Source organism: Rattus norvegicus, chromosome 5 (assembly GCF_021556685.1).
Source record: "Rattus norvegicus strain SHRSP/BbbUtx chromosome 5, alternate assembly SHRSP_T2T, whole genome shotgun sequence".
NCBI classification, from domain to species: domain Eukaryota; kingdom Metazoa; phylum Chordata; class Mammalia; order Rodentia; family Muridae; genus Rattus; species Rattus norvegicus.
Window position 1 is genome coordinate 136409234 of NC_141538.1, and position 27768 is coordinate 136437001.

General features: G+C 44.4%; 1 protein-coding gene and 1 long non-coding RNA gene across 5 annotated transcripts in view; one reads left to right on the forward strand and one right to left on the reverse strand.

Moving 5' to 3' along the window:
- Nucleotides 1-27768, reverse strand: part of LOC148005993 (uncharacterized) — a 1435680-nt gene that overhangs the window by 928482 nt on the left and 479430 nt on the right. The gene's annotated exons all lie outside the window — the stretch shown is intronic.
- The window catches only part of Eif2b3 (eukaryotic translation initiation factor 2B subunit gamma), a 65039-nt gene continuing 49304 nt past the window's right edge, over nucleotides 12034-27768 (forward strand). For 2 of the 4 annotated variants that reach the window (XR_015687492.1, XM_087660215.1), the window contains exons 1-3: nucleotides 12034-12096; nucleotides 14706-14863; nucleotides 20666-20811. Coding sequence is in view for 2 of the 4 variants with exons in the window: in XM_087660215.1 (XP_087516341.1) it covers nucleotides 14716-14863; nucleotides 20666-20811 (294 nt within the window). In the remaining 2 variants the exon portion in view is untranslated. 4 annotated transcript variants of the gene reach the window in all.

The following is a 27768-nucleotide window of genomic DNA, read 5'->3' on the forward strand; positions in this document are numbered from 1 at the left end:
TGTCGTAATCTTCTCTTTGCTGCCCTTTCGTTGTCTTGGCCAGTTTGTTCTCTCCCTTACTTTATGTGTACTGTATACTTCCACTGAGCTACACGCCCAGACGCCCTTTCTTTTAATTATCCGATTCCATAGGAAACCAATGTTGGTTTATTCCTAGGAAACAAGGAAGCTTATCATGGGAAACAGGGTTTCTCTGTGTAGTCCTGGCTGTCTTGGGACTCATTCTGTAGACCAGACGAGTCTCAACTCCGAGATCTTCCTGCCTCTGCCTCCCAAGTGCTGGGGTTAAAGGGGTACTACCACTATAGGGGTTCAGACGCTGGAACGAAACAGCTGAGGTGCATATTTTACATCCCAAAGCAGACCAGGCCTCCAGGTTCTCCCATCATCCCTCAGTCCCTACCTGGCATACTCCACTCCTAACCCTAACTTTCCAGCCCAGGAGCTGCGGTGCCCTTCCCCCAGAGACTCTTCTATATAATCCAGACATTTTGGTTTCTTCTCTCTTCTCCTTTCTGTCTCTCCCTGCCTCTCCTCTGTCTCCCTCCCCAAGATGACTTCCCTGGCCTCCTTCCTTGGGGCCAGTGAATTTGCCCACCCAAGTGCAGCTTCCCAATAAACCTGCTTTTATATAAATCTGCGTGAACTGGCTCCTTTTCACTGGTGCAAAAGTAACTTATCAAGCAGCATCCAACATTTAAACTTCTTTATAATCTAGGCTGCTGGGTCTGCTGGAATGTCAACTGTACAGAGGCTGGGTCCCTACTTTGTTCAGATAGATCCCAGGAGCCTGAAGTGGGAATAATTCCATGGAGGCTCAGCTGTAGGCTCTGAGTAAGTATTTGATGAATGAGTAAAAAAATACGACCTCAAAATCATATTTTCTTATTTTAAAAAAGGGGAAAGTCAACAGTCTGGAAAGTTGTTTATGATAAAAGTGGGAAACCACCAAATTAATCAAATTACTTCTTTAAAATCTGACCCATCAGCTTAGAATACCAATGTCCACACTGACCTTCAAAGCCAGTGGTGGGAATTCTTTGTGCTTGAAGAAGTTCTCGCTAATGAGGTTCCTGCCTAGCATTTTCTAGTAAATAAAGCAGTTGCTGCTGCTCTCTGACCTACCACTTCCCCTCTGGGCAATCGCCAGGCTGATGTGCAGAAACTAAGTTGGAAGTGCTTTAGTTCCTGCAGTAAGTGGCCAAAGTAGTTTCTTTTCTCATTTCTTTCTTTTACTCAGTGCTCTAAAAATAACAATTCCTCACCACACTGACAAGCCCACAGCCAAATGGAATATTATGGTGAGGCTTGCAAATTCCCAAAGAGAGTTCTCTAGCAGACTGTGGGAAGAATATCTGTGAGCCGTGATCCAACTACTGAAAGGTTTCTTTTGTGTCTCATTGCACAGGATTGCCTTCTGAGCCTACCCCATCCCACATATATGCAGCGTGTGCGTGAGTACAGGACGGACAGACAGACAGACAGACAGACAGACAGACACACACACACACACACACACACACACACACACACACACACACATCCTATCAACTGGCTGTGAAGGCGAGCCCCTGTATTTTCAATTGGTCATTGCTGCGCACATAGCACAAGCTGCTTGTTGCTTCCTCACCTGCCCAAAAAGATGATTCTCTGAGATTACGTTAAAAAGCAATCTGCCTGTTGGGGAGCTCACAGTAGCCCTCGGTCTGGCCAAAGGGCAGCACACGAGATGGACAAATACAGTTCTGCCGCTGATTGGTTCACAGTGAATAAGCTGTGGTACCTCGCCCACTATGCTAATAGCTTTTGTCTACCCTAGCGGCTGATGCTGGGTGTGGGCAGAAGGATTTAGCAGAACAGGAGCAAGGTGGGAGATAGAACAGAGAGCCATAGCCATGTGGAGAGACACAGTGGCAGGGAAGTGGGCTTGAGCCTAGATGGGTAGCTGAGCCTCCTTGTCTTTTTTTTTTTTTTAAGATTTATTTATTTATTATATATAAGTACACTGTAGTTGTCTTCAGACACCCCAGACGAGGGCATCAGATCCCATTACAGATGGTCATAAGCCACCATGTCGTTGCTGGGAATTGAACTCAGGACCTCTGGAAGAGCAGACAGTTCTCTTAACCACTGAGCCATCTCTCCAGCTCCTGAGCCTCCTTGTCTTTATTATTAAATCCCAAGCAAGCCCCACCAAGAACCCCCACAACACACACACACACATACACACACACACACACACACACACACACACACACAAGCCTTGGAAAAGAAATGAAATGCAATCACTTATGAACAGAGAAGAATAAGGAACTACTCTTTTTCGTTTGGTTTTTGAAAACAGGATTTCTGTGTAACAGCCCTGGCTGTCCTAGAACTTGCTTTGTCAACCAGGCTGGCCTTGAACTCACAGAGATCCTCTTGCCTCTGCTTCCCAAGTGCTGGGATTAAAGATGTGCACCATCATACCTGGCAGAACAACTCGTTTCTAATTAGCATTTACAAAGTACCTCCTATATACGTGATATATGCTAGTATGCATGAAGCTCTCACAGGGAATTACACAAATTGATGTAGAAGGAAACTTGAGAAGAGGTCTCAGTAGCCTGGGCTTTAGGTCTAGTTTTCCTATCACCAAATAGAACGTTGAAGGAAAATTCCAACTAATTGAATAGACTTCACTTAGCACATCTTGGGTCCTGAGAAGAATGGGACAAATAAAATATTGCCCATATCTAGTGTGATAAAGGGTCATGAAGGGATCGGAGAGATGGCTCAGCGGTTAAGAGCCCTGGCTGCTTTTCCAGAGGTCCTGGGTTCAATTCCCAGCACCCACAGGATGGCTCACAATCATTTGTAACTCCTGTCCCAGGAAACCCAATGCTCTCTTCTGGACTCTGTGGATACCAGGCATACATGTAGGCAAAACACTCATTGCTGGGAATTGAACTCAGGAACTCTGGAAGAGCAGCCAGTGCTCTTAATCGCTGAGCCATCTCTCCAGCCTCCTGCTGTGGGAGTTTGTTTGTTTGTTTGTTTGTTTATTTTTTGAGACAGTTTCTCCATGTAGCCCTGGCTGTTTTGGAAATGCTCATATATTTCAGCCTGACCACAGTTTCCCCTCCCTCTTCTCCTAGTCCCTTCAAAAAATAAAATAAAAAAAGCTAATGTCCCAGAAATATCAATGGGGCACAGCATAACAAGTCACAATAAGACTAGGCACAAACCTTATCAAGGCTGGACAAGGCTACCCAGTAGGGTAAAAAGACTCCAAGATTCAGAGACACCCCACTCCCACTGTTAGAACACCAAGCTACACAACCATAACACGTATGCAGAGGACCTGACTCAGACCCATGCAGGGTCCGTGATTGTCACATCAGTCTTTGGAGCCCCTATAAGCCCTGCGTAGTTGATTCTGTGGGCCGTGTTCTTGTGGTATCCTTGATCCCTCTGGCTCCTATGATTCCTCATCTCCCTCTTCCATGGGGTTTCCCCAAACTAAACTTTTTTTTTTCTTTTTTTTCGGAGCTGGGGACCGAACCCAGGGCCTTATGCTTGCTAGGCAAGCGCTCTACCACTGAGCTAAATCCCCAACCCCAGACTTTTTTAAATAAATATTTTAAATGTTAATTTCATTACATGTTGGCCCTAAGCACCTGCCTTTTTAATATTCCATATGGTGAAATTGGATGACTTGTGTGCATACAAAAGAAAGAGGACAGTTAGCTCCAAGAAAAGTACTTTCAGGATGGAGTTTGCAGCTGAAATGACTGTTTTTCCCCTACAGAATATTATATTTACTTGAAATGAAAAGGTGATTAACAATTTACAAAAATAAAGCTAGTCACTTCCAGAAAAAGCCACCAATATTTATTGTCAATGATAATATTTGAGCTTTTGAAAGGAAGAATTCCAAAAAGCTTGCATCGCTCTGAAGTGGGAACTTCTGCTTTCTCCGGGAAGTCAGTTATGTCAAAGGATGTTTTCCTGAAGCAGACATAGGTGAAAGGATGCCTAGTGTTATGGACCCAATGATGTGGACAACACTGGGTGGTATTGGTATGCCTTACCATTCATTAATGGTCATCATTTGTAGTGGCGTCATAGAAAGAAACGCACCAAAAAACTTCTGGTGGTGTTCTGGGGGCTTCCTGCTGCTTCCATGGACTCACAAGGTGTTTTGCTAAGACAGGCTGATGTGGTATTTTGCTGAGGCAAGACTGGTGGAAACCACAGGGGCTTGTTTGCAAAGCTAGCTTGGCAACGCTTCTTGGTCTCTCGTCTTCCTTCATGTTCATCTTCACTTCGTTGAGAGAGGGTTGGTAGAGAACTTCTCCTGGCATCCCTACCGGTCCTGGTGGCTCCTGCTGACTCATGCTGATTCAGCTGAGGCCTGGCTGTTCCTGCTAGGTGGTGCCACCACTGCTGCTATCCCGACACTACTTTACTGGGTTCCTGGTGTATCTGTGAAGTGTTCGTCAGTGGATCGAGCTGGCTGACCTGCGAACTGACCTGCTGATTTCCCGACAAAGCAGATGGGATCTGCTCCAAAGACTCATTTCTAAACAGGTCCACTTCCCCATATCCTAACCTTTCTCCTCCACTACCTCTGGTGGGCAGCGTGCTACAGGGGAAGTTAAAGCATTTAAGAATGATTATTGAAAGCAGAGGTTGAAAAACCAAAGACAACATCTCTCTTTGTAAACTTGCTTTCCAATATTTAAGGACATTTCTGATCAGATGAATGATAATATTAACACATGTGATTCTCAAATATTATGAAAATAAGTAGCTCTGAGAAAATCTGCACTACTTGGGGAACTAGTATTTTATAAACTGTCAATATATCATGCTGGAAAATCATGTGAGTAAATGTCCACCCCAAAGTACAAGTATTCAGAGGTCTTGTGACAGAAGTCTGTAATTCCAGCTAGGCAGGAGAGGCTCACAAGCTGTAGACCACCCTGGGCCATTTAGACTCTGTTTCAAAGTAGCTCATACTTTTTTTTTCTTTCTTTCTTTTTCTTTTTTTCGGAGCTGGGGACTGAACCCAGGGCCTTGCGGTTGCTAGGCAAGCACTCTACCACTGAGCTAAATCCCCAACCCTGTAGCTCATACTTTTAATCCCAGCACTCTCAGACAGACAGACAGACAGGCAGGCAGGCAGGCAGGCAGACAGACAGACAGGCAAGCAGACAGACAGACAGGCAGGCAGGCAGGCAGACAGACAGACAGACGGACGGATGGACGGACGGACGGACGGACGGATGCAGAGAAGGCCCAGGCAAGATGGCTCAGCAGGTAAAGGTACTTGCGTGTTGCCAGCCTGGGAACTTGAACTTGAACCTTGGAACCCACACATGGAAGGTGTGAACCCTGACTCCCCAGCTTGTCTTCTGGGACAAGTGCCATGGTGAGCGTGTACCACTAAATAAATAGTAAAATTTTAAAAAGATTAAAAAGCATAGAGGCCTTGGAATGTAGTGATAAAGCCATGTTCTACACTTGATCTTAGCCAAAGGGCCGAGAAGCGATTAAAGCCATGTTCTACTTTAAACCCTAATACTACACACACACACATACACACACACACCACACACCGGTGACACACCACATACATACACACACACACACACACACACACACACACACACACGCATGCACAGATGCACGTGCACACACACACACAAAAGCCCACAAAGTACAAGTATTGTACGGAAATAGAATATAAAATACTGAGCTTTTCCCCTGTCACCGCCAAGTTGGCGAAGGCAGAATCTCGGGAGCGCTCAAGTTGAGGCGTCACCAGTATCCCACCGCCATGGCTGAGGAAGGCATAGCGCCTGGAGCTGTAATGGACGTCAACACTGCTCTACTAGAAGTGTTGAAGACCGCCCTCATCCATGATGGCCTAGCACATGGCGTACACGAAGCTGCCAAAGCCTTAGACAAGCGCCAAGCCCTTCTCTGTGTGCTTGCATCCGACTGTGACAAGGCCGTGTATGTCAAGTGCGTGGAGGCGCTTTGTGCTGAGCACGAAATCAACCTGATAAAGGTTGGTGACAACAAGGAACCAGGGGAATGGGTAGGCCTCTGTAAAATCGATCGAGAGGGGAAGCCACGGAAAGCGGGTGGTTGTAGTTGCCTAGTGACTAAGGACGATGGCAAAGAATCTCAGGCCAATGACGTCATCGAGGAGTACTCAGATGCAAGCAATGAATAAATAAAATTTTGGCTCATTAAAAAAAAATAATAACTGGGGTTGGGGATTTAGCTCAGTGGTAGAGCGCTTGCCTAGCAAGCGCAAGGCCCTGGGTTCAGTCCCCAGCTCTGAAAAAAAGAAAAAAAAGTAACTGACATAACTTTGAAACGTGCAATTAACCTTTCAAAAACTGCCACTTATGTCAAGGAAGAATCCCTATAGTTATCCGAAGAGGTTAAAAATTCTCTTATGTTTCCAATTATGTGTCTATATGAGGTCATACTTTCATTATATAATTCAACCAAAACCATACACCACAGGCAGAAGAGATGGCTCAGCGGTTAAGAGCACTTGTCGCTCTTGCAGAGGACCAGGGTCTGGTTTCCACAGAGTAGCTCGCAACTGTCTGCAACTCCAATGAGAAGGGACCTGACACCCTCTTCTGACCTCTGCAGGCACCAGATGTGCTGTGGATGCACTCGTATATACTCAAGCAAAACCTTTCATACACAAAAAGTAACAAATATATCTCCAAAAATTTCAAATATTAAATTGTTTAAAAACACCATACACGGGGTTGGGGATTTAGCTCAGTGGTAGAGCGCTTGCCTAGGAAGCGCAAGGCCCTGGGTTCGGTCCCCAGCTCCGAAAAAAAAAAAGAACCAACAACAAAAAAACAAAACAAAACACCATACACCACCCTTGAAGGGGAGAAATACAGTTGTTTTCTGGGAGCTAAACATTAGAGAGATTTGGGGGAAGTTGTTTTTTTTTTTTTTTAAGATTTATTTATTATGTACACAGAGTCCCACCTGCATGTACACGTGCAGGCCAGAAGAGGGCACCAGATCTCATTACAGATGGTTGTGAGCCACCATGTGGTTGCTGGGAATTGAACTCATGAACTCTGGAAGAGCAGACAGTGCTCTTAACCTTTGAGCCATCTCTCGAGCCCCTTGGGGGAAGGTTTTAAATAATACTCTTCTTGCTGAAATTTTGCTTTGAAAGTTTCTGTTTTTATTTACATATTTATACTACCAATCCTGAGTAGTGTCTCACAGCTATAATCTCAGCACTGTAGTAGTGGAGGCAGGAGGACATCAAGTTTGAGGCCAGCCTGAGCTACATGGCGAGACCTTGTCTCAGAAAAGGAAGAACTGCTGTGCTCAGCCGTAGTCTCTGCTTAGCACAGGCAAGGCACTGAATTTGTTACTTGGTGCCGGAAGTAAGTTTCTTCATAATGTTTTATCATTTTTTTTCTTTTTTTCTTTTTTTCAGAGTTGGGGACCGAACCCAGGGCCTTGCGCTTGCTAGGCAAGCACTCTACCACTGAGCTAAATCCCCAACCCCCATTTTTTTCCTTTAGGATGAATTAATAGTTTTTTAAATTCCTCACTTCGAACATTTCACGTGTTAGATATAGACCACACAGATAGGAGTTCTTTGTGATAAATGTGAAAAACAATAGAACTTTTGTGGAAAATGACAATAGGACTCTATCATTTTTTAAGTGTAAAGAGTCCAAGGACCAGTAAAGTTTGAGAATTGCTGCCCTCAAGGAATAATTTAAAGCGAACATAAACATGTAGTTTTTTTTTTTTTTAAGATTTATTTATTATGTATACAGCATCCTGCCTGCAAGTACACCTATACACCCGAAGAGGGCACCAGATTTTGTTACAGATAGTTGTGAGCTACCATGTGGTTGCTGGGAATTGAACTCAGGACCTCTGGAAGAGCAGTCAGTGCTCTTAACCTCTGAGCCATCTCTCCAGCCCCTATAAACATGTAGTCTTTCAACTACTTTACACCCACAAGAAGAGAAATCCCTCTAGTTGTCTAGTTCCCTAAAAATCCACTAGTTTAAACATGGACACTTAATGTGGACGTTATGAACCCACAAGATGACTCTCACAAAGCCTGATAACAATAGATAAATAAATGTAATTCAGAAAAGAATAAATGAAATGGGTGAGTGGCCTGTGTAATCCCAGCAGGGGAGAAGAGGAAGGAGGGTTAGTTCAAGGATAGCCTCAGCCTCACACTGAGTTCAAGGCTAGCCAAGATGCATAGCAAGATCCTCTCTTAGCGGATCAACACCCACAAAGCCAGTTCTTATCAAAGCCACCAGAGCTCAGCGAAAGGAGCTGCCTGCCCAGAATTTCAAGGTCCTGGATTTGGTTCTCTAGCAAGCTAAAAACGAAACAAAACAAAACAGCACGTTGTGGGGTCCAGCCAGATGGCTCAGTGGATTAAGGCGCTTGCTGCAGAGCCTGGTGACCTGCATTGGATCCCTGGAATCCACACGGTGGGAGGACAGTATTCTCTGATGTCTACACGTGCCTCACGGCTGAAGCACTCACCCACAAGAAATGATTTTTTTTTAAAGTGTCTATTTCCCGAGAGTTCTTCGCCTGAGCTCAGAGAGAATCTTCCTGAGACAGGAATGAATAGTAAGATATTAGACCTCCTCTGGCCAGATCAACACTCCTGCATTCCCTTCCCTATCAAGTATAACTGTGCTATAGTCGAGTTTAAATGAATGCTAACTCGTCACCAGTGTAAGGAGCTGCAGTGGTGTTCGTGCAGATGTGAACGTCAGGGTTTTTTTTGTTTGTTTGTTTTGTTTTTTAGCAAGATCTCAACTGAGCTCTTTTTTGTTTGTTTGGTTGTGTTTCAAAGTGTTTATTATTTTTAATTTTTTCTGTAGCCCTGGATGCCCTGGAACTCACTCTGTAGACCAGGCTGGCCTCGAACTCAGAGATCTGCCTGCCTCTGCCTCCTGAGTGCTAGGATTAAAGGCTTGTGTCACCACTGCCGCCCTACTTCAAAGTGTTTATTGACCATAAAATACCATTACCTCATGTTAACCTTCCAGGCAAACTAGAAAATCTATTTTACTTGATTTTTACTTATTTATTTATTTACTTGATTTTACCTTACTTGATTTTATGCATGGAAGTTTTGCCTGCATGTATGTCTGTGTATCACATGCATGCCTGGTGCCCTTGGAGGCCAGAAAAAGGAATCAGATCCCCTGAAACAGGGGTTACAAATGGTTTTAAGCCACCATGTGGGTGCTGGAAACCAATACCAGGTGCTCTGGAAGAACAAAAAGTGCTCTTAACCATTGAGCTATCTCCCTGTTTCTTAGAAAGAAAAAAAAAATCTTAGATACCTTTCAGAGTAGAGCACTATGAGGCCAAAGGAAAGTCACCCTAGTAGGAAAGAAAGCTCTGAAGTTGAGACAAACAATGGCCAGTGGATAATGACAACAACTGAAAAGAAAATTATACAGATTTAAGGTTTAAAAATATAAAATATAAAGAATAAGCTCCAAAAGCCACAGACTCAGGGCTAAGCCCTGCCGCCGGGAATAACAGGCTATAAAGATTAAAAAAAAAAAAAGGAATACAGGAACCAGCCCAGGGTATCGGAACTGATTCATGGGCCATCCGGCAAGAAGACATCCCCCCAGTTTACTCGGGGTCATACTTTAACCAGATGTCCTCCAGACCCTGATAAACCCCTGACTTCTAGCACTTACTCTTCTGCTTTGTTCTCACTGCTATGTTTGAATGAGCCAATTGTGTGTAACGCCAGAACCCCTAGCTTTCCCTATATAAACCCCTGACTTTTGAGTTTCAGGGTCGACTCCTCTGTCTCCTGAGTGAGATATGTGTCATCCCCAGAGCTCTGGTTCCTCAAATACACCTCTTGTTTATTACATCAAGATTGGTTTCTCGTGAGTTCTTGGGGGTTGCGTCATCTCGAGATTTGAGTGGGGGTCTCCCCACTCTGGGGGTCTTTCACAACAACAACAACAACAATTAATAAAAACAGACAAAACTTGTCCTATTATGTTCATCAGCTCAACAATTTCTGATCAAATAAGCAATCACTCAAAATAGTTTGAGCCAAGGGCATGGCTCAAACAAAGGCCCAGGTCATGCTCAGGCTGTGAAACTTCAGTTTGGACTCATGTTCCCTTAAAGTTGTCATGGTTGTGACCTTCCCACTCCTACTTTTGAGACAGGTCTTATTTAGCCCAGCCTCCCTCGGCCTTCTAGTGCCGGGATCACAGACACGCAATAGCACGCACCACCATACTCAAAGCCATTATATGCCAATGTGAAGACAGGACTGTAGAACCTGGGCTGCAGACGCCATGGGGCTTTGTTTCCTCCTGAGCTGTTTGAGTTAAGAGGCTATAAAAAAAGAGTGCTTTGGGGCTGGAAAGATGGCTAAGAGCACTGACTGATGCCCTCTTCTGCTGTGTCTGAAGACAGCAACAGTGTATACATAAATTTTTAAACATTTTTTCTTACATTCATGTTCCTCCCTTTAACCTACCCTACAAGCTGTTGGAATATGAATTCTCTTCCATCTGACGCCCTCAGGTGCCCTTCCCTCACCCCCTCTCCCTCCCCCTCCCCCTCCCTTCTCCCTTCCCTCCCCTCCCTCCCCCCCTTCCTGCTTGATTTCTGTGACCTTGTTGCCATTTGTTGAACTCGAGGACTCAAGGGGGAAGAGGGGGTGTCTTTCTCTCTTGGGATTTGTTTGTTTTTTGCTCTTTGTTTTTCTATTTTATGGTTGTTTTTTTTTTTTTTTTTTTTATTTATTCATTTATTATATATAAGTACACTGTAGCTGTCTTCAGACACACCAGAAGAGGGCATCGGGTCTCCTTACAGATGGTTGTGAGCCACCATGTGGTTGCTGGGAATTGAACTCAGGACCTCTGGAAGAGCAGTCGGGTGCTCTTAACCGCTGAGCCATCTCTCCAGCCCGGTTGTTTTTTTTAAATGATTTTATGTCTATGAGTACACTGTAGCTGTCTTCAGACACACCAGAAGAGGGCGTCAGATCCCATTACAGATGGTTGTGAGCCACCATGTAGTTGCTGGGAATTGAACTCAGGACCTCTGGAACAGCAGTTCAGTGCTCTTATCCACTGAGCCATCTCTCCAGCCCTTGTTCTTTGTTTTTCGAGGCAGAATTTCCCTCTGTATAATCCTGGTTGTTGTTTGTTTTTTGAGAGAGTTTCCCTGTGTAACCCTGGCTGTCCTGGAACTCATGCTGTAGACCAGGCTGGCCTCGAACTCACAGAAATCCACCTGCTTCTGCCTCCCAAGTGCTGGGATTAAAGGCATGTGCCACCACCGGCAGGATCTTTGCACTTGTTGTCTAGGCAGCTTGGAAGGCTCTTTCCCAAGGCTCAACCTGCTTAACTCTCTTCAAACCATTAAGTGCCATCAGAGATGAATTTATTGTTTGATGGCTAAAGTTTGATACAATCAGGCATCTTACACACTGGAAGCCTACCCAACCACTGACCTGCAAAGGAATTTGGTAGGGAGTTTTTGTTGTTGTTCTTGTTATTTGTTTGTTTGTTTGGTGCAGGCCTTTAATTCCAGCTCTCCGGAGGCAGAGGCAGGGGGAATCTCAGCAGGTGGATCTCTGTGAGTTCGAGGCCAGCCAGGTCTACAGAGTGAGTTTCAGGACAGCCAGGGCTACACAGAGAAACCCTGTCTTGAAAAATCAAAAAACAAAATAAAAAGCACTGATACTCAAAATTTGCACCTTGAGACTGAGGTTTAAAATGGCAACTCCCAACGGAGGAAATTGAAGGGGACACTCAGCGAGCACTGGATAGCAATATAGAAACTCCATACCACAGTTCACGGGCTGCTTGGTTTCCAACACGCTCAGCACCGCCAAGAGCAGGAGCGTCTCTGCTCTGTGCCATCTATTACTCGGCACTCGTTCCTCCTTCCTGAGTCGGCACGTCATATCGAACCGCTCGGCCACCGCGCGCCTGCGCCTTTGGCTTGTCAGCCGGAGGCAGCGTGGGGAGCGCTGGGAGCGGCTACGGCGTGCGGGGAGCTGAGGTAAAGCCGGGGCTAGTACGGTACCAGGCGGTGCACGAGCTGGCTAAGCCAGGTGAGCGGCACGCGGGTGCGGAGAGCCGGGTTCGTGTGAGGGAGGCCAGGTCGCTGAACAGGGCCCGAGTGGGCAGACGGGGAAATCATCAAAGCGAGTCCCTGCCGGCCCCAGCCATAGAGCCATGTGTCCCAATTGGGGAACTGGAGAATCCAAGCCACCTTGTGCAACAGATGGAAAAACAGTTTCGGGGAGGGACGGTTCTGCTCGAAGTCACACCAAGTGAGCACTGACTCCCTTGGTGCCTTGCTGACATGCTTTCCACATTATTCATCCCACATTTGTTTGGGCTCAAGGCAGGGACTAAATGGGATACAGTAAGGCTCTTTAGGCAGCGCTCAAGGGTTTAGCAAACCAAAAACAATGCAGTGGTCGATCTTACCATTTTGAACTGGAGATGGCAATTTACGCTGTGGGGAAGGCATGACTGAGACTTTGTAAACGCCTCCTATAAAACTTGGAGGTTGATGAGACTCACCGGCTTGATATCGGCAGTCAGTCACTACGGAAAAGTTGAGACTTTTGAGTCTGTTTAGCCTTACGATTGATTGGTTAGGTTCCTAAGTATTCTTGTTTCTTAGGTTGTGGGGTTGGTTTGTTTGTTTACCCAGAGATTGAGAACAGGAACTTTAGGTTCTAGTCACCTGGGTTTTAAATGCCCCCTTTTGAGCTTAACACTAATGTTGGGCTGCTGTGAGGTTCACAGATGCTCATTCCACACATAGTACCTGGCATCTGACTGGGTGTATCCTGACAACAACTTCAAGGAACTCAGTCTTAATAGGCATTTAAATGAATGCCTGCAATGAAGCCTATAAAGGCTGATGCAATCTGTACAAAGTATAGTAGAAGCCACTAGTGAAAGAAGTCCCATCATTGGTGTGCAGGGTTAGTTGTAGTATCATACTATGGAAGATGAATTTTGAGCTGAGTTTTTTAAGAGTTTGGTTACTTGGCCCAGGAGAAATCCAATCTAATGCAGGAGTCCCAGTAAACCTGCAGTCCCAGCTAATAAGGTGATAGGATGGAAATCACTTGAGCCCAGAAAGTTAATACACACTTTATAATCAGGTGTTAGTACTAGACTCACAAGCATCAATATGGAGACCTCTAGAGGAGTCTGGAACCACCAGGTTGCGTGTACTGATCTGTAGTGGGGTCACATCTAGGAAAGGCCATCACACTAGCTGAGACAGCATAGTAGTACCTATCCACTTCAAAAGGACCTATAGGAGGCTGGAAAGATGCCTCGGTGGTTAAAAGCACTGGATGTTCTTCCAAAGGACCCAGGTTCAATTCTCAGCACCTACACGGTGGCTTATAACCATCTATAACTCCACTTACAGGGGATCTGACTCCATACATGCACTCAACATAACACACACATAAAATTTTTTTTAAAAAATTATTTTTTACAAGAGAGATATATAGACCCAGAGTTATAGAACAGTATAGTTCAATTGGTATAGTGGGGTTTCCATGATCTAGCATCTGTCCAATAATATGAAACATGTATATAGTGCTTGTTATAGGATGAACATTATTTTGCGTGTTTTATGTAGAATTACTTTTTTATTCCTGTGTAGGGAATATAACCTAAGTCCTCGTACATACTAGACAAGTGAGCCCTCATTTAATCCCAGCAGCTTAGTGAATGTGGACATGTGTTTCCTAAATGCATAACTACAGCATGCTCGGTCAGTATATGTATTTTTTCAGGGCCGGTCATTTGATAATGGATAACCAATTGATGTTCAGTTTCACTTGCTCTCAGCATTTCTTAGTTGCCTGTAATTTTTTGCTTAGGGTTAAGGCCTTGTAAGCTTTCTCTCTCAGATGTTAAGTTGTCTGTTACTATTATCCTTGTTCAGTCTTGTTTAGGGAGCCATGTTGGTGACACTTCATGGTTGTATAGTCTCTGGCATATCTAGGAGACAAACCCATGGCAAACATTCCTGTCCCTCTGTCTTTCTGCACTCTTATGATCACCGAGCCTTAGCTGCAGGACCTTCTTACAGGTATTAGGTAGAACGGGGCTCCACAACTCTTTCTTTTGATCAGTTGTGATCTGTAATGGTCTGATCTTTTGCAAAGGGATGTTTCCTTTGCAACATGAGAACTGCAATTCCCCAGCTAGTGTTTTTGAGATGGGGGTCTCTCGATGTAGTTTCGGTTGTGCTGGAATTTACTCTGTGTTGACCAGGTTGGCCTTAAACTCATAGAGATCTGCCTGCCTCTGCTTCCCAAATGCTGGGATTAAATATGCCACCGCACTGGTACTTGGACTTGTCTGATCTTAACTATAAACAACTCAAGGGTGCAGGCCAGATGTTTTTAATTTATATTACTCTGCTTTTACTAGAATTGGAGCTAAAACTCATGTTGGCTAGAGAAGGCGAGAAAGATGATTTTGCTGCAGTTAGGGAGTGTTTCTTACTTTGGTAACTAGAGCAGAAGTGATACATCTGGTATAGGTGGGAAGTGCTCATGTAAATAGAGACAAATCGTACTGTGTGTCATTTGATTTAAGTTACTCTTTCTCCTCCTGTGCTTGCAGATTTGTAAAAATGGAGTTTCAAGCCGTAGTTATGGCCGTCGGTGGGGGATCTCGGATGACAGACTTGACTTCCAGCATTCCCAAGCCTCTGCTTCCAGTTGGAAACAAACCTTTAATTTGGTACCCGCTGAACCTGCTTGAGCGAGTTGGATTTGAAGGTGAGCCGGGGCCAGGATAAATGCATTCATAAACCTTTAGTGTGTTTGATCCCAGTAATTTGCAGCAGTGTGAGAGAGTGAGTGAGAGGGAGGGAGGGAGTGAGTGTGAGTGAGTGTGAGAGTGAGTGTGAGGGAGAGAGGGAATGTGAGGGAGAGAGGGAGTGGGGGGGAGTGAGTGAGTGAGAGACTGTGAGTGAGTGTGAGGGAGAGAGTGAGTGAGTGAGAGAGAGTGAGGGAGAGAGGGAGAGGACAAAGACTTAGCAAACTAGGGCGTGGCTCCGCCCTGCCACTGGGCATGGCCTCCCCAAGAGGATAAGAATGCTTATCCCATGCTGGGCTGTAGGGAAGCACCGAAGTGCCAAGACTCTGGGGGTGAGAAAGTGCAGTCTGAGGTGTGGGAAGCTGGAGCTGGTTCAGGGGTCCCTGGGCCTGCGAGGAGGCTGGGACCAGGGGTTTCTCTGACTCTTGGACATCCAGGTGCAGCTGGAAGTTGTGGAAGAACCAAGAAGGAGTTGGGGGCCTGCGGGCTGGGGACAGCATCTAGCCAGTGGGTAAAGGGAGCTCTGGCTTGTCTGAGCGGTGATTGTCCCTAGCTTGGCGAAGGCAGACTTGGTGGCTGGTGGCGGTTGTGGCTGGGAATGCAGAGGCGCCTTCTACAGAGAATTAAAACCTGCGGCTCTGTAGTCGAATGCCTTCTCCAGCTCTTCATGGTCCATCTCGATGAAGGAGACGGTCCATGGCTCTAAACAGTTTGTTGGTTGTTCATGGTGGAAAATGGATGCATAACATACTGTACGCACTTCTCAGGGTCTGGGCCTCTAGGTGCCTCATTAGCATGGAGAACGATGTTTTGGGCCTACATGACTACAGGACACATTTCTTTATGTGTGGAGTACCACACGTGTTCCAAGTCAGGAATCTGGCAGGGAGTCGGGAGTCGCCTAAGTCTTAGGTGTGTGCCTAACCGAGTCTCTGGGTCTCCGGGTCTCAACATGTTCTGCTTTACCAAACTTCCTGGCATGGCTTACGTCCTACAACTGGACTCTTAAGTTAGGGGCCCAGAAATACCCTTTTGCTATATGGAAAAAGTGAGAACGTAGTGCTAAGCATTGCTGTTAAAGAAGGGGTTCTCCACAGGGAGATGGGTCTTCTCAGAATATCAGGAAGATAAGGTTGGGAGTCTCAATGCCTGTTGTCAGTCCTTGCTGAGAGTCTATGATGTATAAGTAATGTTTAAGCATGAGAGCGAAAGACTGAGAAGACATCTCAGACACAACTTCTAGAACCTTCCTTAAAATCTGGTAGGAAGGGTTTTTGTTCACTCTTCACTTGGGTCAGATTAGATAGACAATGATGGGAAAAGGAATATGAGTCAGGAACAGGTTTGAACAAAGGTTCAGCTGTGGCCATATTGGGTTTGAGATAACATTAAGCAGGATGAATCAGAAGGAATCAAATCAGGGTGCAGGTTCTAGGGTCCAGATGGCCGCAAGAGGGCTCATTCATTGTGAGCGGTTTTCTTAGTTTTACTGTATTTTATGACAGTGAATGCTTTGCCTGTGTGTATGTATGTGCACCAAGTGCATGCCAGGTGCCCAGAGAGATCAGAAGAGGGCATCAGATCCCGTGGGGTTGAAATAACAAATCATTGTAAGCTGCCATGCTGGTAATTGAACCCCAGTCGTCTTCTATAAGAGCACCAAGTGCTCTAAACCCCTGAGCCATCTCTCCCGCTCCTAAGTCCTTAAAAGAAAAGGAAATCTTTCTTCATTTCATATTAAAATTGTATTACATTTTATTGATTTGGGGGTGTAGTGTAGGCATGAGTGTGCAAATGTAGGTCAGAGAACTTCTTCCAGAATTGCTTCTCTCTTTACATTGGGTGGGTTCTTTTAAAGTAGCTTAATTTTGACCTGTGGTGGTGTAAACTTGTAATCTTACCTACCCAGGGGGCTGGGGTAGGAAGATCATGAGTTCAGTGATAGCCTGGAAAACCAAAAGGTCTTTATCTCTGGAGTAAGGGGTCTCCCTTTCCTTGAGTACTTTATGGATCTGCCGTCCGTAACTCTCTGCTTCTTACAGTTTGTGATAGGACTTTAGTTCACATTCACCAGTAGCGTTTTGTCGTATATGTAATATCTACTATGCATATACTTCTTCCTTACTGAGGCTCACTCAGAATTCGTGGGGTGCTGCCTAAGTGTACAAGTTTTATTAATTAATTAGTTAACTTTTTGAAAAAAGTTTGCATATAGTTTAACTACATGTATGTAAGTGCAGTGTGTTCGTGCCTGTTGCTTTCAGAGGCCAGAGGGATTTACTTCTATATGTCTGAGTGGTTTGCCTGAATGTGTAAGTGCACCACATGTACTCCTGTGCCAGAGGGGGTCTGAAGAGGAGCTTGGAGCCCCTGGAATTGGCATTGGGGGTGGTTGTGAATCCTGTGTAGTGCTGAGAACCAAGCCCAGGCCCTCTGCAAGAGCAGCCAAGTACTTTTTATTTTTCCTCTCCCTCTAGACAACGTGAGACAAGGTTTCTCTGTGTAGCCCTTACTGTCCTAGAAGTCTGTAGACCAGGCTGGCCTCAGATTCAGATACCTGCCTGCCTCTGCCTTGGGTGCTGGGATTAAAGGCCTGGCCACTATTCCCTGGCTGAGCCGCTGGTGCTCTAACCACTAAGCCATCTTCCCAGCCTCTAATTAACTATTGGAAGTTTTGTTTGTTTATATTTTCTTTTTCTTTTCTTTCTTTCTTTTTTTGCCATAGGACGGGTATAGTATAGCGTTTATTTAGGGCATGGGGAGGGGAGTTGAGGGGTAGGTAGTAGAGGCCGGCCATGAGCACGTGGAGAGAGAGGGGTGGAGGGGAATAGGGAGAGAAGGGACAGAGAGGGAAGAGGGTAAGATGTTAAAAGCTATTTATATTTTCAAGACAAAGTCTCTCTATGTAGCATGTCTTTCTGACCTAGAACTCACTATAGACCAGGCTGGTCTTGAACTCAAGAGATTCACTGCCTCTGTCTTCCAAGGAATGGGATTATGACTACAATTACATCTAGAGTAATTCTTATTATTTTCTTTGACAAATCATGCGATTTGTTTATTTTCTTGTTTGTATTTTATGTGCATTCCGTATTGTGCCTGCATGAGGGCGTTGGATCCTGGAGTTATAGACATGAACTGCCTTGTCTGTGCTGGGAATTGAACCTGGGTCACCTGGAAGAGCAGTCAATATTCTTAACTCCTGAGCAATTGCTTTAGCCCCTGAGTAATTAATTTTTTTAAAGATTTATTTTATGTATGTGAGTACACTGTAACTGTCTTAAGACACACCAGCAGAGGACATCAGATCCCATTACAGATGGTTGTGAGCCACCATGTCGTTGCTGGGATTTGAACTCAGGACCTCTGGAAGAGCAGCCAGTGCTCTTAACCACTAAGCTATCTCTTCAGCCCCAATTAATTAATTTTTGAGAGAGGGTTTTAAACTTGTGTAGTTGAGGATAACATTCGACTTTCATCCTCCTGAATGTATTCGTGAGTTCTGAGATTATAGACGTGTGCCATCAATCTAAATTTTATACAGTGCTGGGCATAGATACCATATAGCACATATAGATACCAACTGAGCTATATCCCCAGTCCTAAATGTAGATTTTTTTTTTTAAGATTTGGTATAGACTTACTTATTTTGTGTGTACCTAAGTATGTGTGTGCGTGCATGTATGCTGTGATTCATGTATGGAGGTCAGTAGTTCTCTCAGTCCACCATACGGGCTCAGGTCATTGGACTCAAGCAAGCGCTCTTAAATTTTACCCCTGCTATTTATATGTTACTCTTCTTTTAGAATAACTAAACTGGGATCCTTAACCCTGCCAGGTAATGCTTTGCCATTGAGCCATCTCTATTTTTTTCCCCTTAAAAATACCAAAACAGGAGCTGGAGAGATGGCTCAGTGGTTAAGAGCACTGACTGCTTGCTCTTCCAGAAGTCCTGAGTTCAAATCCCAGCAACGACATGGTGGCTCAAAACTATCTGTAATGAGATCCGATGCCCTTTTCTGGTGTGTCTGAAGACAGCTACAGTGTTCTCATATGCATAACATAAATAAAATCTTTTTTAAAAAAAATACCAAAACATTAAGAACAAGCTTTCACTGAAGAGCATGTTTCTTTTTTTTTTTCTTTTTTTTTTTTTTTTGGTTCTTTTTTTTTCCCGGAGCTGGGGACCGACCCCAGGGCCTTGCGCTTCCTAGGCAAGCGCTCTACCACTGAGCTAAATCCCCAACCCCCGAAGAGCATGTTTCTAAGGCCAGCCTTGAATTTGTAGTCTTCCCACCTCAGCATCCCAAACTGCTGGGTTTACAGGCCCACACCACTACCTATTAAAAGCTTTGGGAGTGATGGCTTTGTTTTGTTTTGTTGTTTTGAGACAAAGTCTCTCTATATAGATCTGGCTGACCTCGAACTCACCATATAACCTGAGCTGGCCTTGAACTCGGACATTTGCTTGCCTCTGCCTTTTGAGTGCTGGGATTAAATTCATGCACCACCATACCTGGCTGTTTTTGTTTTTTATATTAATGTGTATTGGTGTTTGCTTTTGTGTATGTATATGCACCACATGCACACAGCACCTGCAGAAACCAGAAGAGAGTGTTGGATGCCCTGAAACTGTAGTTACAGGTGACTGTTGGCCCTGATTTGGGTGCTGGGAACCAAACCGAATTCCTCTGTAAGAACAGCAAATGCTCTTAAAAGCAGAACCATCTCTCTGCCCCTGAGGTTCTTACTCTCAGAGTGAGGTTGTTGTAAGAATTAATTGACAGCAGGAATCTACAGCAAGATGAGGGCCAGTGAGCCAGCTTAGGAGGCAAAAGCCACCTGGCAACCTCAGTGCAATCTCTGGAAGTTAGAGGGACGGAAAGAACACCCCAGAGTAGTCCTGGTCTCCACACATATGCAAGCACGCACATGTGAGTGCGTGTACACATACACACACATATCCTTTTTTAATGTAATGATAAGGGTGGAGGATAGGTTTGGGAGGAGTTGAGTGTAAATATCAAAATATACATATGTACAAAGTTATCAAGTTAATGAAATTATTACATTTAAAACAGAGCTCTCTTCAGTGGAGAGATTGGCATGGTCTCCGTAAGGATGACAGACAACTTTGTGAAGCATTCCATTTTTCTCCTTTCTGCCTTCCAGCACCCCTGGATGAAGGGGTTTTCTAACTCAGTTATCTTGTGAGTTTGTTTTGTTTTCCTGGATGTGGGAGGTAAAGGAGTTGTTTAGAGCACTCCTTCTAGAGCCATCCCTGTCTGGTTTCCCTGTAACTCAGGGTAGGTTTTGGTCTCTCTTGTGCTGCACAGAGAAGGAAGGAAGGGGAAATGAGCCTGAAGAGATGAGACATAGACTTCAGCCCAACCGGTTAGGTCTTTAGGAGTCATTTTCTTCCTCCCCTTCTGGGAACTTTAAAGCTGTGAGGTGTGCCAGGCCTGGTCTGCTCAGGAGCTGAGGATGAAGTTTACTGTTGCTCACTGCCAGGTTTTTATTTAAAAAATGAAACACAGTGGAAAGGCTCAGTAACATTAGCATTATTATTTTTGATTCTACACGCTGGCCTTGGGCCTGATGTTCAGACAAGGATGGCCTTGTCGCTGACCCTTCTGTCTCCCTCTGGAGTGCTGGATTGCAGGCATGTGCTACCTACCACAGCAGGACCCCTCTGACTGAAGGATGGAAATTGTCTCAGTGAGTGAATTCTGCCTTCATCTGTTCTCTCTTTCATCTTGTAGAAGTCATCGTGGTTACAACCAAAGATGTCCAAAAGGCTCTGTGTGCAGAGTTCAAGATGAAATTGAAGCCAGATATTGTGTGCATTCCTGATGAGGCAGACATGGGGACTGCAGATTCTCTACGCCACATATATCCAAAACTTAAGGTAAACATATCTCATGATTTACTTTTATTGAAGATAAATAATATCTTACTTGATGGTGCTTTGTATTTTACAAAAAGCTTTTGGTTTTTAGAAAGGTCTCACTGTGTGGCATGACTAGCCTAGAATCTGCAATGTAGATCAGGCTGACCAAAAACTCACAGAGATCTGCCTGACTCTGCTTCCTGGGTAGTGGGATTAAAGACATTTAATTAACCACCATTCCTGGCCTCAGGGTTTTGTGTGTGTGTGTGTGTGTGTGTGTGTGTGTGTGTGTGTGTGTGTGTGTGTGTGTGAGAGAGAGAGAGAGAGAGAGAGAGTCTGTCTGTCTGTCTGTCTGTCTGTCTGTCTGTCTGTCTGTTTAGTGTTGTAGCCGTCTGTCTTATGGAGGCTCTTGAGCTTCCGCTGCCACCCTGCTTCCTGCAGGCTGATGGGACTGTGATCCCGGACCCACTTCCTGTGCTGGGATTACTGGCTTTCTTTGTTGGTTCCAGGGATCAAACCCAGGTCCAGCTTTTAAGGCTAGTATGTTTACCTGGGTCTCCCCAGTGCGTTTTGCTTTGTTTTGAGATGGTCCTGTTATACCCAGACTTTTTTCAAAGTTGGCATCCTGCTGTCTCAGCTTACCGAGGGCTGAGCTGTATCCAGGATTCCTCGTTTTCAGAGACACTTCAATTTCTATTTTTTCCATCTGACATGTGTTCACTGCCGGTCACTCCGTCCCATCCTCTTGGGAACCATCTGTTTCCTCTTGGCTTTAACCTGGGCCTATGCCGGGCTGCCTTCCTCTACGTTGCTCTTTCTGAGGACTTCCTCCTCCTTCCTGTGCTACCTGCCCTGTGCCTACATTTCTTCCTCCAATGATTTACTCCCCTATATCTGAGGACTCCAGCCCTTACAGGCTTTTTAAAGAAAATAGATGAAAGATGAATGTTTTGAGAAATGTCCACGCTTGAAAATGGTTTATTTCACTTTACTCTTGAGTGATGACTTAGATTTTATAGAATTCTGAGTTATATTTTTTGAGGCTTTTTTTTTTCTTTTTTTTACACTAAGCACCAACAGAACAAGAAAGACTTAAAGACTTCCTTGATGTCTTCTCCCCTGCCCCACACTCTACTCTTTTCTGAGGCCTTGATTATGCTGGGGCTTATTACTCCAAACTCTGCCTCATAAGAGCTTCTAACCACATCTGTGATTAGGATCCTGTGCTCCTTGAAAACCCCAGTGAATACAGCCACGGTTTTGGGTGGTGGTGGTGGTGGTGCTTGCTTTTAGTCACAGCAGCAGGCCGATCTCTTGAGTTTGAGATCAATCTGCTCTACAGAGTGGGTTCCAGGATCTCCATTTTACAGATGGGAAAAGCGTGTCTTGGAAGCGGGAGTGTAGGGAGTAAGAGAGAGTATGCATCAGGTGCCAGAGCCTCTGTTGCTGCATGGAATAACCAGAGCATTGGAAACATGTCTTCTAGGTTCAGCCAGGTGGCACGTGACTCAGTGGAAACGGATTTTATTTGAGGGTTACAGTAGTGGAGTGGGTTAGAATCCCTAAGAAGGGTCTGGAGAGATGGCTCAGGGGTTAAGAGCACTGACTGCTCTTCCAGAGGTCCTGAGTTCAAATCCCAGCAACCACATGGTAGCTCACAGCCATCTAATGGGATCTGATATCTGATGTCCTCTTCTGGTGTGTCTGAAGACAGCTACAGTGTACTCATATATAATAAGTAAATAAATAAATTGAAGTTAGGCGTGTACCAGGTGCCCTCTAGAGGAACATCAGGAAGTGCTGCCTGCGTCAGCTTGTTAAGTTAGGGACGCTTTACTTCCTGACAGGGGCTCTAATTAAGCCTTGCATACAGAGTGGGTGTTCGTGATGTTGGAGATGTATATAATCTGCATCCTAAATTGAGGAGTTACTACAAAGCTTTTTAAAGAAAATAGATGAAAGATGAATGTTTTGAGAAATGTCCACACTTGAAAATGGTTTATTTCACTTTACTCTTGAGTGATGACTTAGATTTTATAGAATTCTGAGTTGTTTTTTTTTTTTTTTTTCTTTTTTTCGGAGCTTAAATATCAGGGATTATTTTAAACCCTAGTTGAGTAAAGACCTCCCTCAGGATAACCTAGACATCGGAAACTTTTCCATTTGTTGGAAATTTACCAAGAGAATACGTGTCAGCTAGAAACCAATACATTTTCCTCTAAGACGATAGCCTAATTAAGGTTTGATTTCTATTCTTCTTCTTTCCTTTTCTTTTCTTTCTTTTAAGACAGGACCCTTGGTATCTAGCCCAGGCTGACCTGGAACTCAATGTGGAGACCAAATTTGTGGTGGTCCTCCTGTCTTTGACACCTGAGTGCTGGGATTTCATTAGTGCCACCATACCTGGCAAGGTTTAATTTTATTTATTTTTAAATTTTATTTATTTTATTTACACGAATATACTGTAGCTGTCTTCAGACACACCAGAAGAGGGCATCAGATCCCATTTCAGATGGTTGTGAGCCACCATGTGGTTGCTGGGAATTGAACTCAGGGCCTCTGGAAGAGCAGTCAGTGCTCTTAACCACTGACCCATCTCTCCAGCCCAAGGTTTAATTTTTAAAAAAAAAAATAAAGAAAAGCTATTTCAGGGAGAAGGAACAGCAGGTGGAAATGGGAAGGGGTGGGGATTGAAAACAACAAAGGCCTGCTTTGTAATAACAGCTACCTGTTCACACATATCACATGGGAGGATGGAGGGCTGGAAAGAGCAGAGGCCTGTATTGTAGTAATAGTTATTCACACACCTCTACTGGAACCTGCCTGAGCACTTCTACGGTTACTGCAGCTTCATACATTAAACTGTATCTGAGAAAGTCGTTTACTAGTTGGGAAGTTGAATACCCATTCTTAGAGACTGCTCTGAAGTAGGATTGATTTATTAGCTAATTATGGTCACTGGATATAAAGTTTATGTTCCACAGGGTTAACTGGAACATTTGTTCTGTGTATCTCAAATCTAGTAGTATATCTAGATTTCTTTTTTTTTTTTTTTTTTTTTTTTTTGGTTCTTTTTTTCAGAGCTGGGGACCGAACCCTATATCTAGATTTCTAATCCACACAACCTACCTTGAAAGGTAGAAACATGAGTTTCCTTTACTACTGAGAAACTTGACCCTCTGTTGAGAGAGCTTAAAGAATACATCGCAGAGCACTTTACCTGCCTGGGTATTGATCCAAAGCTAGACCCTGTCCTAGACAGGGCTTTGCTTTTTTGCTTTTGGTGTTTTGTTCTGAGTTTGGGGTTGCTCTTGTTTTTGCTTTGTTTTTTTTTTTTTTTTTTCCAGACACAAGGTTTCTCTGTGTAGCCCTGGCTGTCCTAGAACTTTCTCTGTAGACTAGGCTGGCCTTGAACTCACAAAGATCCCCCTGCCTCTGCCTCCAAAGGGCTGAGTTCAAAGGTGTGCCCCCACCATTGCCCAGCTTTGCTTTTGGTTTTGAGGTTTGGGTTTTTGAGACAGAATCTTCCCATTAGCCTAGGCTAGCCTCTGACTCTCAACCTTAGCCTTCTGAGTGCAGTACCATGCCTCGGACTATCCCTGAGTTTTGATATACTTTGATATGTACTTTATACCCATTGGTTCTACTTCCCAAAGTGTAAATTTCATTAAAATTTTGCAGTCTCCTATAGTACTCATGTAGAATCCTTGTCCTGCAAGTGTGCAGCTCTTGTTTCTTGATATCTTTCTCTTCAAGGAAGGGAAGTCTGGTCTTTCATTCCAATTTTCTGTATAGCTGAGGATGACTTTGAACTCCTCATCCTTCTGCCCCTACTTCCAAAGTGGTGGGATCACATATGTCTAAGGGCAGCCTGGCAAAGTAAGAGTCTAGTCTGTGCTCAGCACATTAAAACTCAGTATCTCAGAGGTTGGGGATTTAGGTCAGTGGTAGAGCTGCTTTTGAGCCTTTTTCCTTTCTGAGGGCATTGGTCATCGGTGCTGTCTTGCCCTTTAGAAACCAATTTGGTTATTCCTTAGATAAGCGTTCTGAGAACAGAATAGTGAGGGTCTGTTTAGGAGGCTAAGAAGTACAGATCCAGGGCTGGGGATTTAGCTCAGTGGTAGAGCGCTTACCTAGGAAGCGCAAGGCCCTGGGTTCGGTCCCCAGCTCCGAAAAAAAGAACCAAAAAAAAAAAAAAGAAGAGCAGATCCATAGTAGAACAGCCTGTGGTTTTTTTTTTGTTGTTGTTTTTTTTTTTTTTTTTTTTGTTTTTTTTGGTTCTTTTTTTCCGGAGCTGGGGACAGAACCCAGGGCCTTGCGCTTCCTAGGTAAGTGCTCTACCACTGAGCTAAATCCCCAGCCCCAGAACAGCCTGTGTTTTATCTGACCTTATATTGCAGGTCTCATTATTTCTCTTAATTTAAAAGTGGCAGAGTTGCTAATTCTCTATTTAATCTACACAGGAATTTTTCTGTAGCCACAGGGAAGCCTCATTTACCCTCTGCCTCGGTTTCACAATTCAGAAAGCAGGGAGAAGGGTACCAACATACCAGTTGTTAAAGATCTAGTTATTTAAATCCTTTGATGCAAAGGGCAACCATTGTTATGTGTTTTATGAAACAGCAAACATGCTACAACAAAGAACAGATTATGATGAAATCCCCTGGAGACAGCTTGTTAAAAAAATTGAATAAACATTCTATTTTTAGATGTGTAAAAAGCTAAATGTTAAGTTATTTTCAGTAGAGTGTTTGATGTCCTTATCAAATTACGAATCTCTGACAGTCTTTCCTGGGAAATTCATTCTGCCCAAGGTTTTATTTTGTCAGATTTCTATCTGTTTGGGAAAAAGTAAGTATAATCTGGTCAAGGGAAGATCTGAGGACTTGGTCCTGACTTGTCTGAAGACTTGTAGTGAGTGGTAACTTTCCTTCTGATGACTGCCTTGGTGGGCTGCAGGATAACCCAATGAGTACCTCTTTGATGCTCTTAGCATCCAGAAAGTTCCAAGTGTTACAGCAGAAAGACTATGGTTTTCAAAGCCGCCTTCTGGTTTTCTCTTTCTCGCCTCACTTTGAGGATCCTCAGTAGATTCTCCCTTGCTGTGGTAATCTCATAGAGCCACAAGCTTGAAATGCTCCCATCCCGTCATCTCTCCACTGCTGCTGGGTAGAGACCCAGTCTGTGGAGTGGGGCTGCTACACCTGTATTTCATTTGATGGCCCGGGAAAGTGGAAAGCTTTGTTTTTCATCTTGAACCCTTTGAGTGTCTCCCTTCCCTAGAGGGAGCCTCCTTGTGGAACAAAGGGCCAGAGCTCCCACACTGGGGAGTGATGGGAGCTAGGGATTTTGAAAGCAAGCGTAGACTGTCATCACAGGCTTCACTGATGGGCAACAACCTTCCAGTTTGACTTACTTCTGGAAGCTTTTTTTTTTTTATATTTATTCATTTATTATATGTAAGTACACTGTAGCTGTTCAGACACACCAGAAGAGGGCATCAGATCTCATTACAGATGGTTGTAAGCCACCATGTGGTTGCTGGGATTTGAACTCAGGACCTTTGGAAGAGCAGTTGGTACTCTTAACCACTAAGCTATCTCTCCAGCCCCTTCTGGAAGCTTTTGATGAGATGACCTTTCCTGCTTTGATTCATGAAATGAACTACAGCCTAACTAGTAAGGTTACTGTTTGGGTAAAGTTAGTAAGCATTCTGTCACCACGGCCTAGGTGTCAGTTGCTCTGAAGGAGCCTCTATCTTTTCAGACTCGTAACTTATGCCCATCTCCTCCAAGGAGCCTTCCCTGAATTCTTACAACTGAGTTTGCTCTCTGTTGGGCTTGCTCTCTCCTCTCCTCACCCCTCACTGGGACGGTAGCGCTTACCTAGTGATATGCCCGCTGGGCACGCACCAGAGCCCAGGTTTAGATCCTAGCACCCGTTTAAGAAGCCAGGTACAGCAGAGCAACTGCAACCCAGCGCTGGAGGGGAAGAGACAGGAGGATCCCTGGAACTCGTCGTCCTGCTAATAACATTTCTACGTCAGTGAACACCAAGTTCAGTAAGAGATTGTGTTTCAAAAACTAAGGCGGGGCTGGAAAGATGGCTCAGTGGTTAAGAGCACCCGACTACTCTTCCAGAGGTCCTGAGTTCAATTCCCAGTAACCACATGGTAGCTCACAACCATCTGTCATGAGATCTGATGCCCTCTTCTGGTGTCTGAGACAACGACAGTGTTCTCATATAAAATAAATCTATATATATATATATATATATAAAAAAAGGAACAAGTTGAATGAATAGTAGCAGGTAAAGTGTAGCCATTGACTCCAAACTGGAATCTGTATAGAATGGATCCCTAAAAATACATGGTTACTCAGGCCGTTGCCAAGGTATTGAGAGACAGTCTTTAATGGTCTAATTTGAGTAGTAATGATCTTTTTAATCATGATTAACTGGCAATAGATCTTTGTGCCTGATGATTTATTTGAGCCTCACCATGTATCCCATGTGTAGTCTTGGCTGGCTTGGCTATATAGATTAGACTGGTCTGGAACTGACAGAAATCCACCTGCCTCTGCTCCCCTAGTGTTGGTATTAAAGGTATATGCCATTGAGCCAGCTACATATAACCTCTTATCCCCTTTCTTCCCTCCCATTATGTATTTTTGATTAATTAATTAGTTTTTTATTTATGTATAGAATAGAAGTCTGTGTCTGTGTATGCCACATGTATACAAGTACCTTTGGAGGCCAGAAGAGGGCACCAGATCCTCTGGAGCATGAGTGCCAGGAACCAAACTCAGGTCCGGTCATCTGGATGGACAGCAAGCACTCCTAACCATCTGTCCATCCCCTGGGTGATTCCTTAATTTAGGGTGCGTGCGTGCGTGCGTGCGTGCGTGTGCTTTACTATGTCTTTTCACCTACTAATTTTGGTTGTAGCTTATCTTGATTCCTAAGACTGGAGGTCCA